This window comes from Haliotis asinina, chromosome 1 (assembly GCF_037392515.1).
Source record: "Haliotis asinina isolate JCU_RB_2024 chromosome 1, JCU_Hal_asi_v2, whole genome shotgun sequence".
Taxonomy (NCBI): domain Eukaryota; kingdom Metazoa; phylum Mollusca; class Gastropoda; order Lepetellida; family Haliotidae; genus Haliotis; species Haliotis asinina.
In genome coordinates, this window is record NC_090280.1 from 16,406,750 (window position 1) to 16,424,368 (window position 17,619).

At 41.5% G+C, this 17,619-nt stretch overlaps 2 protein-coding genes across 2 annotated transcripts; one reads left to right on the forward strand and one right to left on the reverse strand.

Moving 5' to 3' along the window:
• Positions 1-3,212: 3,212 nt before the first annotated feature.
• On the forward strand, positions 3,213-6,617 carry LOC137297625 (uncharacterized). The gene is made up of 3 exons (XM_067829544.1): positions 3,213-3,697; positions 4,078-5,258; positions 6,175-6,617. Exons 1-3 carry the CDS (start codon positions 3,213-3,215, stop codon positions 6,615-6,617), a joined length of 2,109 nt encoding a protein of 702 aa, XP_067685645.1.
• Positions 6,618-13,361: 6,744 nt separating this feature from the next.
• Positions 13,362-15,824, reverse strand: LOC137297703 (ankyrin-3-like). The gene has a single exon (XM_067829667.1). It carries the CDS (start codon positions 15,822-15,824, stop codon positions 13,362-13,364), a length of 2,463 nt encoding a protein of 820 aa, XP_067685768.1.
• Between the last annotated feature and the right edge of the window lie 1,795 nt (positions 15,825-17,619).

Here is a 17,619-nt window from a genome sequence, read left to right on the forward strand (position 1 = left end):
AAATCTGTGACACCACTTCTTATTCCATACTCTGATTATAAAGCTACAATAAGATCTTATATCCGTGATCTGATGCAGAAGAAGTGGGACACCCAGGTAGGTATAAATAAATTACATGAGATAAAACCTTATATCGGTTATACTTACTTGGGTTGTCAGTCCAGATTTGAGAAGGTCATTATGCGACGATGTCGCATTGGCCATACGAGAGCCTCGTATACTCACGATTATCTATTAAAAGGTGAAGATCCTCCGTTTTGTGTTCCTTGTGATGAAAGAATCACAGTCAAGCATGTCCTGCTTGACTGTGTTGAATTTTCCATCACAAGGGATAAATATTTTAATTCAAAAACTTTGAAGGATCTTCTTAATAATGTTAGTTCTCATTTAATTATTGCATTTTTAAAAGAATTAGATTTGCTATATGAATTGTAAATATATAAATATTTTATGCTTGGAATTTCGAATTAGGAACTTATGTGGCTGTATGTTAGTGGCTGTATCCTCGAGGGGGGTTAAAACAGTGTAAAATTATTGTCCTCCTGAGAGGGTACGTAAGTCCCAAAACATTTGAAGTCAAATTTGATCTTCCTGTTTTAGTCGTAGTATTTCTGTCATTTTAATTTGTGGCTAATCTTGCATACAGTCACCAGCAGCTGAGAGGATGGTGTAAATCCAGCTAGGGACCATGCAGGTAGCAGAAGTACTGTTAGTCCCCATGGCCTCTAGTATGGTGATCTACTTTCAGTTGTTGGTGATCTATATAGCCTGTTTTTATATTGTGTTGTCTGAATAGGGATATTAGTTTTAACTTTTCACGCTAGTTTTATTTCTCATTGTGATATTCTAGTTGTTTTACTGTCCTTCGTCGACAGGTTATTACCATATGGATAGATTCCATTTTTAAGAATGCTCTCGTCACAATATGGCTGCAATACTGCCGATGTGACGTTAAATATTAACTCACTCACTCACTCCACCAGCCTGTATAATCACGGCCCACAGTCAACTCGGCTCCCAGCAACGCTAGTGACCCATATTCGCGCTGAGTGACAGAAACGGGAGGAATTTCTCTCTCTGTTAACGAGCTCAGAGTTGACATGAATTCTGTGTAGGTCTCGCCTTGTGTATGTTACTAGAGTTATTAGTGCTACAGATAATCTTGTATTTGAAAATGAGTGTAACGCCTCATGTTCATAGGATTGAATCATTGTATTTGTGTATTTGAAAACATACTGTAAGTGAGTGAGTGTAACGCCGTACATACTCTAGCTCTGAGAGAGAGTGTTTTGTCAGTGATAACTTCAGCCAGCATGTACCGACGGGCCAACCCCGACTTTTTGAACAAGACTTAAACCTCAATTATGAGGACTATTTAGATTTTGATTTGAATGAAAGCACGTTTGATCAATTGGGGCAAGGGGACGACGAGAGTCGTCCCTATGAATTTCAGCTTAAAAAACAGCGCACATTTGCGAAACACGCGGCCATTGAAAAAATATTCAAGGTCAAATTCAACGATCAATGGACAGGTGAAAATTTTCATGGCCGATTACATGATATGTTTGAGGAGGTTTTAGGAGAAGCCAGGGGAGAGTTAGGAGGTGGTGATCTGGGCCGGGTGGTGTTGCACCATCAAAGTTTGGAAAATCCTATCGTGGTCCCACTGCGACCATTAGAGGATCTGAATGCCGATGTTATCTTGACTTACGTAGAAAATGTGTTGAAAAGCCACCACCATCTGGCTTTAGATGATTCGTTCCATGTTGATATAGGATTGATTGATATGCCGAAAGGAGGATATAACATCACTAATGTGTCAGAGAGTGTCAAACTCAAACGTAGCCTTGTCGAAATCACAAACACAGATTACTTATGTTTGGCTCGTGCACTCTCTGTGTGTTTTGCTAAAACTCACATGGTGTCGAACACTGAATGGCATGATCTTCTCCAGGCCCATCCTTTCAATCAATGTGAATGTTGTCACTTACTTTTATCGCCCCCCAGTCGAAAGAGTACCCAAATGGCTCACTTGGCTTTGGACCATAAGAAATGTCCACCCACACTGTACAAAAACATGAAAGATGCCAATAGTATACAGCAAACCCTCTTTGCAAATATGCTTTGTGATAAAGCAGGGGTGTCCAAGGACAGAATGGCTAGTTTGACGGATATTCCTAAACTGGAAGCAGTGTTAGGCTGTCAAATATTAGTCACCAGTGCATCCCTGTGAAATAAATTCATCACCAAAGGAGTCCAGGATGACAGGAAACGACTGTTTGTTTACTTGGTTCATGACAACCATTTTCATGCCATCCCTACGATTTCTGGCTTTTTCACACAAAGTTACTTTTGTGACCATTGCCTCAACCCCTTCAGCAACAAAGAAAAACATCAGTGTGACAATTATTGCCGGGTCTGTAAAAGAAAATCGTGTAAGGCCAATGACTCAGCAAAAACCTGCCCTGACTGTCACATGCAGTGCCGATCTGAGGATTGTTTTAAAACCCAGAAAACACCTAAGAAATCTCCCTTCTGAGTGTGAAACCTACTGGAGGTGCCCCGAATGTTTTAAAGTATTGAACATTTGGCAAAACAAGGATGGTCAACATGACTGTGACACTTACATGTGTCAACCTTGTGGTAAGCGGGTAGGCATAGGTCATCACCGGTGGATGAGAAACACAGTGTCAAGAAATTCATTATGTTTGATTTTGAATGTTCCCAAGACGACATATCTGCGTGTGCAGAAGGTTATCAACCTTCCCCTTGTACACAATACCCCCTGTGCCAACTGTCATCAGCCGTGGTGTAGGCGTCAGGAACATAAACCCAACTTTGCCATTGCCCAATCCGTCTGTGAAGTGTGTCTACACGACCCTTTCACACCAGATGCCAAATATACGAGCTGTGGATCACGTTGCGATCGTTGTTCCAAGTGGCATAAGACACTGAAATGTTTTAAGACGCCTCCATGCTCAGACACGTGTGGTCATCGTGAAGTCAAGTTCTCAGGTCCCTACACAGCTCAGTTATTCTGTCAATGGCTTTTCACAAAAGCTCATAAAAACTTTTCGGTCTTTGACCACAATTTTAAAGGTTATGACAGTTATTTTGTCCTGGACTATCTAGTTCAAAATGGCATTCTGCCCGATTCCATGGTATACAATGGGTCCAAGCTGATGCATATGCATATCCCTCGTGGTTTGAACATGCGACTGTTGGACAGTTTATCGTTCTTTAACACCAAACAGGCCAATCTTCCCAAGATATTTCATCTGAAAGAGTTAAAAAAGGGATATTTTCCACATTACTTCAATACTCAAGCCAACCAGCAGTATGTAGGGCCTTATCTTGAGGCTTCATTCTATGGGGTGAACAGCATGTCTACACAAGGCAGGAGTGACTTCCTGCGATGGCATGCGGAACGAAAAGACAACCTCTTTGACTTTGCTCAGGAAATGGAAGATTATTGTCGGTCTGATGTTCAAATCTTGAGAGAGGCTCTCATGACATTTCGACAGTTATTGTCTGTCACAGAGAAGACCTGTTACGTCACAGACCCCCATACTCAGCAAATCATTCCCAAGAAAGAACCTGGCATTGACCCTACAGACTATGTTACGATTGCCAGTGTGTGTCATGGTGTATTCAAGCACAAGTTCTTGACAGAATATACCCATGTCAAACTCCTTTGGCAAGGCGTTGTGACGTCATGGTTGCCCATCAAACTGCGTGACCATCAAGAATGGGTTGAGGTCAAACCCGGGTGCTGGCTAACCCTTCAAGCGGTACAAGAGGCAGGGGCTGTCATTCGTTAAAAAAGAAACCCTTCCCAGTCCCATTGCCAAGGTCCCTGGAGATGGATACACCCGGGATCAATACAGCCTGATCTCCATACAATGGTTGGAATGGTTGATCCACTCCCAGCACGTGCACATTCAACATGCCTTAAAGGGGAATATCTGATCCCAGGCACCAAGAATAAGGTGGATGGGTACTGTCGTGACAGTAACACCGTCTACCAATGTGATGTTGTCTCTATCATGGTTGTCCCACATGCTATCCTCATGACAGGGACAAAACAGTGCTGCCTCACACCAAGCAGTCCCTCAGTGAGCTGTATGCATTAACCATGAAGAGAAATACAGCCATCAAAGAGAAGGGGTACAATTTAGTCACCCTGTGGGAACATGAGTTCAGACAACAACTCAAAACCAATCCTGAACTGAAAAACTATGTAGCCATCTTAGATCTTCAACAACGATTAGATCCCAGAGATTCTTTTTTCGGTGGACGAACCAATGCCTCCAAATCCAAATTGTTTCACGAGGCAGGGGATGGTGAGGACATTTTGTATTATGATTTCACCTCCTTGTACCCTAGGGTCAACAAATATGGCCGGTATCCCGTGGGGCATCCTCAAATCATCACCACCAACTTCAAGTCTCTAGACCAATGCTTTGGCATTGCCAAAGTCAAGGTCCTACCACCTCGTGGACTCTATCATCCCGTTTTACCCTTAAAGTCTCAAGGGAAACTCAAATTTGCCTTGTGTAGAACGTGTGCAGATTCAGAGCAACAAACACCGTGTCGACACACGGACGAAGAACGGAGCTTTATTGGCACTTGGTGCACACCCGAGTTGCAAATCGCTCTTGAAAAGGGGTACAAAATTCTGAAAGTCTACAAGGTGTATCACTGGGCAGAAACCACCCAGTATCACAAAACCACCCAATCAGGTGGCCTGTTTGCCAGTTACATCAACACCTTCTTAAAGATAAAGCAACAAGCAAGTGGATGGCCAGCATGGTGTCAGACAGAGGCAGACAAACAACAATATGTGGACAATTATTTGACGAATGAAGGTATTCAGCTGGACAGTGACAAACTTTCAAAAAATCCTGGTTTGAGAGCACTTTCGAAATTGATGCTAAATTCATTCTGGGGGAAATATGCCCAGAGACCCAAGATGAAACAGACAAAATTTTTCTTTGCCTCCAAACTGGAGGAATATTATCAGTTCTTGACAGATCCTAAAAAGACCCTACACGATTTTCTTATTCTCAATCACAACGTAGCACAATTTCAATGGACTCATGACACTGAATTTATCCCAGAGAGTGACACTACCAACATTTTCATTGCCAGTTTCACGACCTGTTGGGCCCGTCTGAAACTGTACAGTGTGTTGGACATGCTGCAAGAGCGTGTCTTGTATTATGACACAGACTCTATCATCTTTGTCTCTAGGCCTGGTGATGACAATCCACCCTTGTGGGATTATCTGGGGGAACTCACTGATTGCCATGTTTTGCTCCTGTGGGCCAAAGAACTATGCTTACAAAACTAAATCTGGTAAGGAAACATGTAAAGTCAGAAAATTCACGTTGAATTACACCAATTCCAAATTGATCCATTTTGACTGTGTCAAGGACTTGGTACTTTCTCACAAGAAAGACATGTTGGGTTCCGAAGAAGGTGAAAAAAAGGAGAAAGTCATAGAAGTGACCAACTCCTCCAAAATCACCAGAGATAAATATGCAGCCAAAATATACAAAACGTATAGAATGGTGTACACGAAACGTGTCATTCAGTCTAATTTAGATACTTTGCCCTATGGTTTTTGAGTGACATTTTCTACTGAGCTAGGGCCACGAGGTCCTTTTTGTCAGGGCCACATTTATGTAGTCAGGGCCACATTTATGTAGTCAGGGCCTTTTTGTCAGGGCCACATTTATGTAGTCAGGTCCTTTTGTCAGGGCCACATGTATGTAGTCATGCCTTTTTGCCAGGGCCACATTTATGTAGTCCGGGCCACATTTATGTAGTCAGGGCCACATGTATGTAGTAATTGCCTTTTTGTCAGGGTCACTATAAATAGAAGTAGTTTGATCAATCGAATTCATTCCATAAGATGGGTAGGATAAGAAAAGACTGTCCCACACCAGGTTGTTCAGCTTCCAAATTATTGAGGTTATCAAATCATCTATCCCAAGTTCACAAATTAGATTCTGAGAATAAGAGGCACTGATTAAAGAAGGCAGAAGGCATGACTGAAGTTCAACCCTCCACACCCAAATCGGCTTTCACGTGGAGTCCAGAAACGGTGATCGATCCGACTAAACCTTGGTGGGAAACACAAAGTTTAACACCCTTTGAACCCTGCTTCAGTATTTGTGTCTCTGGGCCCACAGGCGCAATTTTCCTCTGATGGACAACATGGACTCATTATCCTGGATGATCTCTTACATCAAGTGTTGAGCTCTAATAACATGGAGCTGTTATTTACACAAGGTTGTCATCATCGACGTCTGAGTGTTATCTTTATTACTCAGAATTTGTATGGTCAAGGCAAATCAGCAGGGACCATAGCCCTGAACACGTGGTACCTGGTCTTGTTCAAGAATGTGCGGGATATTTTACAGATGATGACTCTTGGACAACAGTTATTTCCTGGACGTGCTGGGATTCTGGTGGAGGCATACATTGATGCTATGAAACAACCCTATGGCTATGTGGTGCTGGACATGTCTCCACGTGCAGAAGACAAGCCGAGACTCAGAACCAGAATTTTTCCAGGCGAAGACCCCATTGTATATGTGTCGAGACTATAAATAGCAGTGACTTTGTTTGTGATGTTCATTCAGTGAGTCACCTGTGAGTGTTGTGCCTATAAATAGCGGTGCAGATGAACTGAAACACCATTATGTCTAAGACACTCAGGCAGAAGGATATTTTTTACGTTGTTTTGCAAGAGACCACATCCACTGTGCAAAAAAGTTGGTTTTGCAAAGTGTGACTGGTGAACAATTAAAAGCCGTGGTGGAGATCATTTATAATCTGTTACATTCAAATGTTCCTCTCTCCAAGGATAATTTGACTGCTCTGAGAAAACACAGAAACGTGCTCCGTTTTCTCGGTAATAAATCCGTGTCTCATGCACGGAAAAAACAATTACTGCCAAAAAGTGTGTCTGTCATTAGTTTAGTGTTGAAGGTTGTTGGACCTTCATTGAAGACATTGTAATGGAGCATATTCAGAAACAAGTACTTGTTCCCATGGATAGATATAAACGCCTCTTGAAACATGATGTGAATGGTGGTGGTGGGACAATAAGTGGTGATTTAACAATGGATGTGTCCTCAAATGTGAGTCATTCTAACACCGGTGATGAGTCAGAACCCATGGATACCAGTTTGATTTTGAGTGTGCTCCCTAAACCTTACAGACAGAGAGGTGCTGCTTTATTGAGACATATTCAGAGTGACCCTGAAGAGAGACTATCGTGGGATGAGAAAAGTGTGCTGATGTACAAGGGTCGAGTGATTCCAGGCAGTCATATTGCAGACTTACTCACGGACTGTCAGTATCTGTATAAACGTTTTCACCCCAAGGGAATGACTGAATGTTACCAGGCGTTAAAAGGGATACATGTGCCTCAAGGACTTGTAGGTAACAGACAACGGCTGGAAGTGGAAATGAATTCCCAAACCCCGGAAATGACCTCTCTACCTCCTGGAATACCCCACCAACAGAGGAAAAGGAAGAAGTCCTTTAAATGGATTACATTGTAACTTGAGATAGTAAAGTAGACTATGGTTTGCTCCTAACCTATAGTACTACTGATGTGAACGGAGCTATTAAACAATTGAAATTATATATCTTGTTGGTTTGTTTGATAACAACAGAACACAATGCGATACCTCCCAACCGTCCTTCTCCGATAGGGGACTTGTGTGGGCTAGCGGAATTTTTGTTTTGGTGTGCTTATTTGTTACTACAATATCACTATACTAATGACTGGACAGGTATCAGGTTACATGAAAATCCCAGAATTGGAAACAGAGTGTGATGGACATGTTTAGTGATGGAGGAATCTTTACGATGATGATTCTATCAGAATGTTGCGGGCCCGATCCACTTTCACCAGCTGGGGTTCTTCTGCATACACGAGACAGCTCACTGTTTCCGGCAGGGCTTTACTGAACTGAAGTTGTAGACGTATGTTCCTACGTTTGATCTGATCCAAACATTCTCTTCCATAGTAGGGTTCCAGGGTGAACTGGAACAGGGCGTACCCCTTACTGAACATTTTGATGTTGGGAGCTGAAGAAGGGTGTTTGGGGTCAAACAGACCTTGGAAACCTGGTATGGTGTGCCCATCTGTGATTTGTAGCGGTTGGGCTGGGAGAGATTCTCCATTGACGTACAGTCCCAGGGTGGCTATGTCAAAGAGTTGAAAGTTGAAGGGGTTCTGTTCATGATCCCCATTCAGTGCCTTAGTAGTACTACTTGATCACTTTGTTTGGACAGCAGTTCTGAAAGATTTGGTCCAAAGTGAAAGCGAGTTGTCCTTGAGGGATGGAGGCTACCCGAAGATCCGTTTTGATGTACACTGCATTCTCGGTGGCCAAGATGTTAGCATGTCCTGTGATAATGGAAGCTGTGGGTCGTATCTTACACAGTCGGAGATAGACATCTTCCAGTATAATTTTGAATTTCTTTTTGGCCACATTACTCATGATATTAAACTCGGGTTTACTAGTGTAGAGTTTAATTTGCATATCCACTCCATTGATCAGGAACTTGTCCCATTCCATGACATCTTCGTACAGAGGTCCACACATGTCCACGGACCTGCTGAGCCCTGTATGATCACCTCTGATAAGAAGGCCACGATTGCCGATGAAGGCTGGTACCGCACGCTTCTTCTCCTGCCGTCCCTGTTCTCAGCAGGAGTTACAAATAGCTTTTGTAGGGGTACAGATGGGTGGCTGAGGTCACCAGTTTTCCATTTAGGGTGATGTCTACTTGAGACCACAAACATTGTAGCCATAGATTTGCTGGTGCAACCTGTTCATTGTCTACCAGAGGTGAACCATCTGCGTGCATAATTTTAGCAGTGACATGTAGGGCGGTTCGTTTCAAGTCGGTATAATCCATATTCTGACCACTAACGTTGAATTCAACAGGGCTGGTATCTGTGGTGATTTGAGAAGTCGGTCTCATTTCCATTTTAAAGTACATTTTATCTATGCAAGTCGTGAAGGAGGGTTGGGTAAACATGTCCAGCTCACTGATAAAGCTGGATTTGAAAGGGGTTGATGGGTCATTGCACGACATAATGATCGCAGAAAATGGGAGCCTGGTTTGAAAGCGTGTGCACTGTTTGACAGCTTCTGCTAGATTGACAGACTTGGTGTTACAGTACCATTATATAGATGATGAGGTTAATTTCTTCTTCTTTTCGTCTGGGTGTCCAGGTTATGTGGACTTGTTATTGTATTTTCCTTTCCTTGTCCGTTTAGTATTTGTGTTTTTCTTCTTCTTCTTCTTGTTTGTTTTCCTTGTGATCCTTTTACCAAGTTTAGGTTTTTTCTCCAAATGTGCCTTAGCCTGTTGAACCACTTGTTGGGTGGGAGACGTCAGTGCAAACGTGTCTGTGGATGAGGGTAGGTCCATTTTCACCCCTTGTTTCTCGTAATATATGACATAATCATCCACGTTGGTGAAGGGATTGGGATAACCCTTGGCCTGTAAATAGTAATATTTGGTCCATTTCTTAGGGTCATCCAGATAAGGTCTCCAATATCTCCTGTTCATTGTTTCTCACACAGTGGTTTCAGATGAAGTGTCACTGTCACGGGTTCAGTGATAAATGAAGCTAAATCACCGTTCCTGTCCTTTATATAGATGTCTACGTTCTGTACATCTTTCAATTTGACAGGTATGTAATAACACTGAGGAAAAACGAACGTCCGTTCTCTTTTATTTCCCATCAGACAAACATGTCTCAACACAGGTAGCTCCGAGTCACCCACGTGGGAAGTGTCACACAAGGATGAACAGATGTAGATATCCCGACATTCTGATTTCTCTTTAGCCATCCAGTTACACAGTGTGATGTCAGTCAGTCCTACGAGCCATTGGTTGTCCAGGTGAAGGGGTTTGTTCAAGTTGACATGAAACTGATAGGGTTTATTGTCGGGATAACAGGTGTCCTTAATATCCGTACTCCGTACTGTCACATACTTATCCATGTTTAGATTTAATCTTTGGATTAGGCAGAGGAGATATCCTAAACTACTGCTGAGGAGAGCTGTCCACAGATTGGAGTTTCCTTTGTCCAAGGACAAATTGACAATGCACGTAATCACAACAATGTAAATAATGATGATTTGAGTGAAAAACACTGTTTTTGTTTTGGCTACTTTTCGACCTAACAAAGTCCAACTTTCACCAGACCTGCTACGTGAGAGAGGAGGTTGTGCTTCTACTGTGTCTTCCATTCCAAAAAATTAATCCCTTTCTGGTTTCGTCTCTATTTATACCTTCGCATAATCCTTGACACTGACCTCGGGGATCCAACTATTGTACTTTTTTGGCCAATGAAGCCATTTCACTAAGACTTCCTTCTGTTTATTTCTGGTCCTCTTTTTGACAATGTCTTGAATTCTGTACTCCTGATCAGGGTTTTCAGTCACAGGTTGAAGTTCTGCAGCGTAAAAAGCGCCTTCGATGGGATCGCCACCCCAATCATTCAACTTGTACATGTCATTGTCTTGTGACCAATATCTCCTGATGACTGTAAAGATTTCCCCAGACCATTTCTCCTGGTATTCTCTGTCAAACGTTCTCTTAAGATGACTCACCCTGATTTTATCCCCCAGTTTGAAAGTGAACTTGGTCTTTTTACTGACTTTTAATGTTTTGGGTTGAATTAAATACTGAAAGAGTCTCGCTTCACCCTCATTTTTACGAGTCACACTTGCAGGTGACTGTCCTAACATTCTATGTTTGGTGTGATTATAACTCTTGACTACATCTGGTAAGATATCCATATATCTGTAGGTGAAGTGCTTTAACATGTAACGATACAGTCTCATTTTAATGGTTTTAATCACTCTCTCAGCGTAAGGAGATTTGGTTTCATTCTGAGTAAACAGTTGGGTTACCTTGTGCTTTTTCAAAAAGGTTTTTACCCATCGATTCTTAAATTCTGAACCCATGTCAGATTGAAAAAGTTTAGGTTTTCGAGGGCTGGTTTTCCATAAGTTGGTCAGGGCTTTCACCACGTGTTGTCCCTTCGTAGACTTGAGTGGATACACCAATAGATATCGTGAAAATAGATCTATGATGATTAAGAGGTATTTCACACCATTGTTATACTTTGCCAGTGAGACCATATCCATCAGATCGGATTGCCAGTGACTGTCTAAACCCTCCACGACATACTCATTTCTTGGAAACGTTCTCCTGACTTGATGAGTCATGGTATAGTTCTCCTGACCTTTCAACCATTTCTTGATTCGATGTAAACCAATTTTAAATCGACCCTCAGCTTTCACAGCTTCGTACAATTTCTTGGGTCCACCATAACTGCCAGGGTTTTCTGGATCATAATAGATCCTATTCAAGTAGTCTTCCCATGGTGCCATCTCAAACACGACTGAACATGCCTGTCATGCATCATGCTATTTAAAACAAAATCAAAAAAGATACAATACTAGAATTTTATTCACATGGAGACAAATATTTTACAACAACTTTTCACGAACATACATTAATGTTTTTCCCAACAAGTTTTGCCCTGGCCATGTGCAGGGTTTGTGAATATGAGCCACGATCATTCCGATTGCCCATCTCATATCAAAAGGGCTTGCTTCAGGGAGCTGCTTAGGGTAGGATTGAATCAATACACGCTTCAAGTGATTGGTCTGGGAAAATTTAGCCATCAATGCCTTGGTCATAACACCAAGACTAACCGTGTCCCACACTTTCTGACTAAAGTTTTTCACACGTCGTCCCAAACGTTTTTGTTGGGCTGGAACAATCTCTTGGAGAATACGTGTAGCAAATGCAAATCTCCAAAGTAGATGGCTTTAGCATACGTGTAACATTGCTCCACACAATTAAACGTCACACCATCTAAAGTAAACATGGCTGGATGAAAGTTGCTGAAGGGTGACTTCCATCCATAAAAGAATAGTCAGTTACTCCAACCTTCGTAGTCATTGGGATTACAGAAGGAACACTGGAGGTATCCCATCTGGTTTTGATGATCCTCTTGTGCCATACAGGGGACCCTGTCCTTAAGTTCGGGCACAAAATCTGTCATCACGTCGCAACAATCTCTCAGCTTCTGCCATTGTTGTTGGGACAACAAGATACCCTTAGCCATAGGTACCAATCTTCCCAGTGCTTCGTGTTTCTGCCACTGTCGTAGATCCACACCACCATTTGGATTCAAAGTAGCATACATATTGGCACCCACATCAGCATAATCATGGACCCTTCCTTCCCTGGCACCTTCCGTCATCTGTATAAATGCACCTGGTATTTCTAACCAGTGTTTTGAACTCAGGACAATACCTCGTTTGGTAGGGTAGGACTTGCCACTAGGGTAAACATCATACTTCCTGACGTGAATTCCTAGTTCTCCGTCCCACATCTTGGTTGTGACGTAGACGTTGTCCCCAAGATGTAAATGACATCTGGGATCCTGTAGTTTTTTGTAGTCCCAGCACGCTCATGGCTTGTGTCTCTCTGCATTCTTCCAGAGCTTGACAGAAGAGGGTGTAAGCTTAAGGACCCCGTTTAGGCAGGATGTTGAGTAACTCTAACCCGGTCAAACGATGTCTGTGGTTTCTCAATAACCTCCGCTTTCATGAAGATGGTCAGGACTCCAGACTGCACGAGTTTATCTACCACCTCTTCCACACGCTGTATAGCTTGCACGAGGCCAGAGCGGTTCTCCCTCAGAATATCCTTGTGAATGGCTTCCATCTTCTGTGTCGTGTGACTAGTCAGGGACGAAGTGATGCCTGATCTGAAGCTTAGAGGGTTTATATAGTCCAAGCCAGGGGTGTTGCTAGGCACCCGATCTAAAAATACACCCATGAGGTCACGCAGGTCTTGTGACTTTTCTGCCATAAAGTCGAGGGTTTTTCCAAGGTCATTTTCAAGTCACACAGGTGTTCGATGACCTCATTGATGACGTCATTCCTTCATAACCACATCTTTACAACAGCCGTGGTAGTAATATGCATGCAATGGAAAGGCAGCTACAAGTATGTCTAAACAAAATCTAATCCAGTGATAACTAACTATAGGCTAATTAATAAGTAACTAAACTTGAAAAAAAACACACTCTCACTACAAGTTCAAAAAGCAAAAATACTTCCTTAAATATATATTTGAAACATAACCCAAAGGAATTTGTTTGACACAGCTTGTAATATACTAATTTATAACCGTTACAACAAGGGATTTGTATATGGTTTTCATATGCACGATTTGGCTGCTATGATGCAGGTACAATATTATGTTCTCACTAAAGAACGCACTGATTAGAAGACTTATGACAGTAACTTTGCTGTTGACAAATGACCATTTCCTCTTGCTATCTCGGCTGCATTCAGTCCCTTGTTGTTCTTGGCAGTTATATTTACTATACTCTGTGAGAGCACAGATTCCACAATGTCGTTAGCTCCTTCTTCACAGGCCAAATGAAGGGCGTTGTTTCCATCATTATTTACTACTGAAGGATCCGCCCCATTCCTCAGTAGTAAGTCAAACATATCACCGTCAGAATATTCTGCTGCATAAAGCAGCGCTGCCATCCCCTTAGATCCTCTACTGTTGATGTCAACAATGTGAAGTTTGAGGACATGCTTCGCTATCTCCTTATCTCCTCCTATACAGGCTTTGTGGAGGATGTTGTCGCCATACCGGTCAGATATGGACAGATCGGCACCCTGTTGAACAAGAATATCGAATATTTCTCTTTTCCTCCAATATGCTGCAAGCATCACTGGTGTCACCCCACTCAAATCTTTACTATTTATGTCCACAATATTTAGGTTCAGGATAAACTTCACTGTATCCACATGTCCCCCAGTGCAGGAAAGATGGAGCACATTGTTATTTTTATGATCAACTGCTGAGGTATCAGCACCTGTCTCTAGTAATAATCCCAGTACATCTTTTTTCCCATGATATGCTGCCATCAACAAAGGAGTCATTTTCTTATTATTTGTGCTGTTAATGTTCAAAGTGGTGTGTGTCAAAATGTAATTCACCATCTTCATATTTCCATATCGACAAAACAGATGCAAGATGTTGTCGCCGTGCTTGTCTACTACTGACAGATCGGCTCCTTTTTTTACAAGCAAGTCAAATACCTCTCTGTTAAAAAAACACACGGCCAGCAGCACTGGTGGCATCCCCATATACCCTTTAGTATTTATGTTTACAAACTTCTGTGTCAGGATATCATTTACCATCTCTACATTTCCTCTTCGACAAGCCAAATGAAGGATACTGTCACCATTCTTGTCAACTACTGACAGATCAGCTCCTTGTTTAACAAGAACATCAAATACTTCTTTTTTTCCATAATATACTGACTGTAAAACTGGTGGCATTCCCCTAGACCCTTTAGTATTTATGCCGAGACGTTTTTTTGTCAGGATATATTTCACCATCTCTACATTTCCTTTTTGACAGGCCAAATGAAGGATGTTTTGCCCATCATCGTCTGCTACCAATATATCAGCTCCTTGCCTAACAAGAAAATCAAATACTTCTCTATTCCCCAGGGATGCTGCAACCAACACCGCTGTCACCCCATTATCATCTTTACTATTTATATCCACTATGTTTTGTATCAGGATATAATTCACTATCTCCATATTTCCTCCATAGCAGGCGTGATGAAGGATGGTTTGCCCATCCTCGTCTGTTACCAACAAATCAGCTCCTTGAGTAACAAGGAAATCAAATACTTCTCTTTCCCCTTCGGAGGCTGCCATCAACACCGGTGTCATCCCTTCATCTCCTTTACTATTAATATCCACAATGTTTTGCATCAGGATGCGATTCGTTATCTCCACACTTCCTCCTCGACAGGCACAATGAAGGATGTTGTCACCGCATTCGTCAACTGCTGTAAGATCTGCTCCGTTTTTCACAAGAATATCAAATACTTTTATTTCCCCATGATATGCTGCAAGTAGCACTGGTGTCGTCTCTATATGATCTTTACTATTTATATCCACACTGGTTTGATTTAGGACATACCTGACTGTATCAACGTGTCCTCCAGTGCAGGAAAGATGGAGAATATTTCTTTTTCGATGATCCACTGCTAATGCATTAGCACCTTTTTTTATCAATAATCCAAGTACATCACTCTTCCCACGATATGCTGCTAACAACATTGGTGTCATTCCCTTTCTATCGTTGCTGTTAATGTCAACAGTGTATTGTGTCAGTAGATCTTTCACTATCTCCACATTTCCTCCTTCACAGGCCCAGTGAAGAATAGTTTTGTCTGTATCATCTTTTGCTGATGTATCAGCTGCCCTGTCTATCAGTAATTGAAAGACAACTTTGCTCCCATACCCTGCTGCCAACATCAATGGTGTAATGCCATTGTTATCTGTACTGTTTACGTACAGTACTCTGTGAGTGATGACATCTTTCACTATATCTACATTTCCTCCTTTACAGGATTTATGGAGGGTATTTTCACCATCGTCATCCTTCTTTGATATATTGGCTCCTGTTTTCAAAAGAAAATTAAACATTTCCATCTTCCCGAACCGTGCTGCTAACATCAACGGTGTTGTGCCGCGACCTCCCCTACTGTCAATGTCAATGATTTTCCGGGGAATTAAGTACTTCACTATCTCCAAGTTTCCCTCCATACAGGCAATGTGTAAGATGTTGTTATCCGCATTATCCAATACGGACAAATTTGCACCTGTCTCAACAAGTAATTTCAGTACCGCCATGTGTCCTGTTCTTGCTGCTATCATTGCCGGTGTCCTACCAGACTGATCTCTTGAATTAATGTTTGATGAATCTTGACACAATATGTGTTTAACTCGATGCAGGTCTCCCAGTGAGCAAGCATCAATAAGAGTAATATTGTCAAAGGCCTGGTTATGTTTCTGATAATGTTCATCTGAAAGAAAGCATGGAAACATAACAGTTTTCAGTTCTGGTCTTTTAACATTTTAAGTTTTGCTTTTTGACAAATAATGATATAAACCCGAAGGGTGTTTTCACTATGTATTAGACATGACCCTTTTCCCGGAATAGCCGCATTTGAGATTTTTGTTTACTTCCAGATTTTACGTTTTGTAAATAAGACCTATTTCTTCGTTTTACTTCTTGAAAGTAAGACCTATATTTCCTTATTATTAGTAAAACCTCTTCCAAGTATTTTTTTTTCTGCCTCGATGTACGAACATCAACATTCAAGTCATCTGTAAGAGTTTGAAATCATCTGAAACATATCGTCAAAGATCAACTTTAAAGTGCAAATGATTTCCCTAGCAAGAATGGAACCGCATTTGCCAAGTCATCAAGTGTAAAGTCTACCTCACGACTACTGACCCGACAAAGGTGCTTGTGTTAAATTATGCAGTTATATAGTTCATATGCAATTAATATTACTTAGGTACTGTCATTCCATTTATTTTATTAGCTCTTCAGTTACTGGTATGCTTCATTACATGATCATCTAACTACCGTTCATTGAGGGTGTATATGTATCACAAAACACTCCTCATCGGTTATGATTTGGGAAAGTAAGCCCTCGACCATCGGGTGGAGGGCCTTACTTTCCAAATCATAACCTCGGAGTTGTGCCTTACCCTACATTTAAATACCTTCGACAAAGACAGTCTTTCCAGCATGAGTCTCCAGGCATCTCATTCCCCAGCACGTGTTCAAAGTAGTGCAAATGCCTGTTTTCATCTGAAGAGAGAGAGAGACGTCCTTTGCGATGTGTTATGTTCTATATGCATTATTAAATCATTTCCGTTATGTATAGTTATCATCAGTTTACGTATAATCAAACCACAGAGAGGACTGAGGCTATTTTCAACGCAAGTTAAAAAAAAATGAGTGAGTGAGTGAGTTAATATTTACCGTCACATCGGCAATATCACAGCCATATCGTGACGAGACCGATTAATTATAAAAATAGAAATGAATTAATAGCACGTACATGGTAAAAACATGTCAACGAAGGACTGTAAAACTAACTAGAATATCACACAGTAAAATGTAAAACTAGTGGTTAGACCTAAAACAATGTAACTATAGAGGACAATACAATATACAAATGAGCTATAGATTGCCAACAACTGAAGGTAGATTACCATACTAAGGACCATGAGGACTTACAGTATATTTGCTTCTTGCATGGACCCTAGTTGGATTTACATGATCCCTTCAGCAGATTTAGACAAATCTAGCCATACAGTAAAAGAACACTTCTTCTACGATTAAAAACCTGGAAAACGTAAATTTACATTAATTTTGGGGGACTTACATACCCCCTCAGGAGGACAGTTATTGTACAGTACTTCAACCTCCTTTGAGGATACAGTCACTAACAATTTCAGTTACTAATTTAATCTTCCAATTATAAAATATTTAGCTATTTACAATTCAATTAACTAATCTACGTCCTTTAAAATGCAATAATTAAACGAGGCCAAATATTGCGCAACGGATCCTCCATAGTGAGTGAGTGAATCAGTTAATATTTAGCGTCACATCGGCAATGTCTCAGCCATATCGTGACGAGAACATTTAACA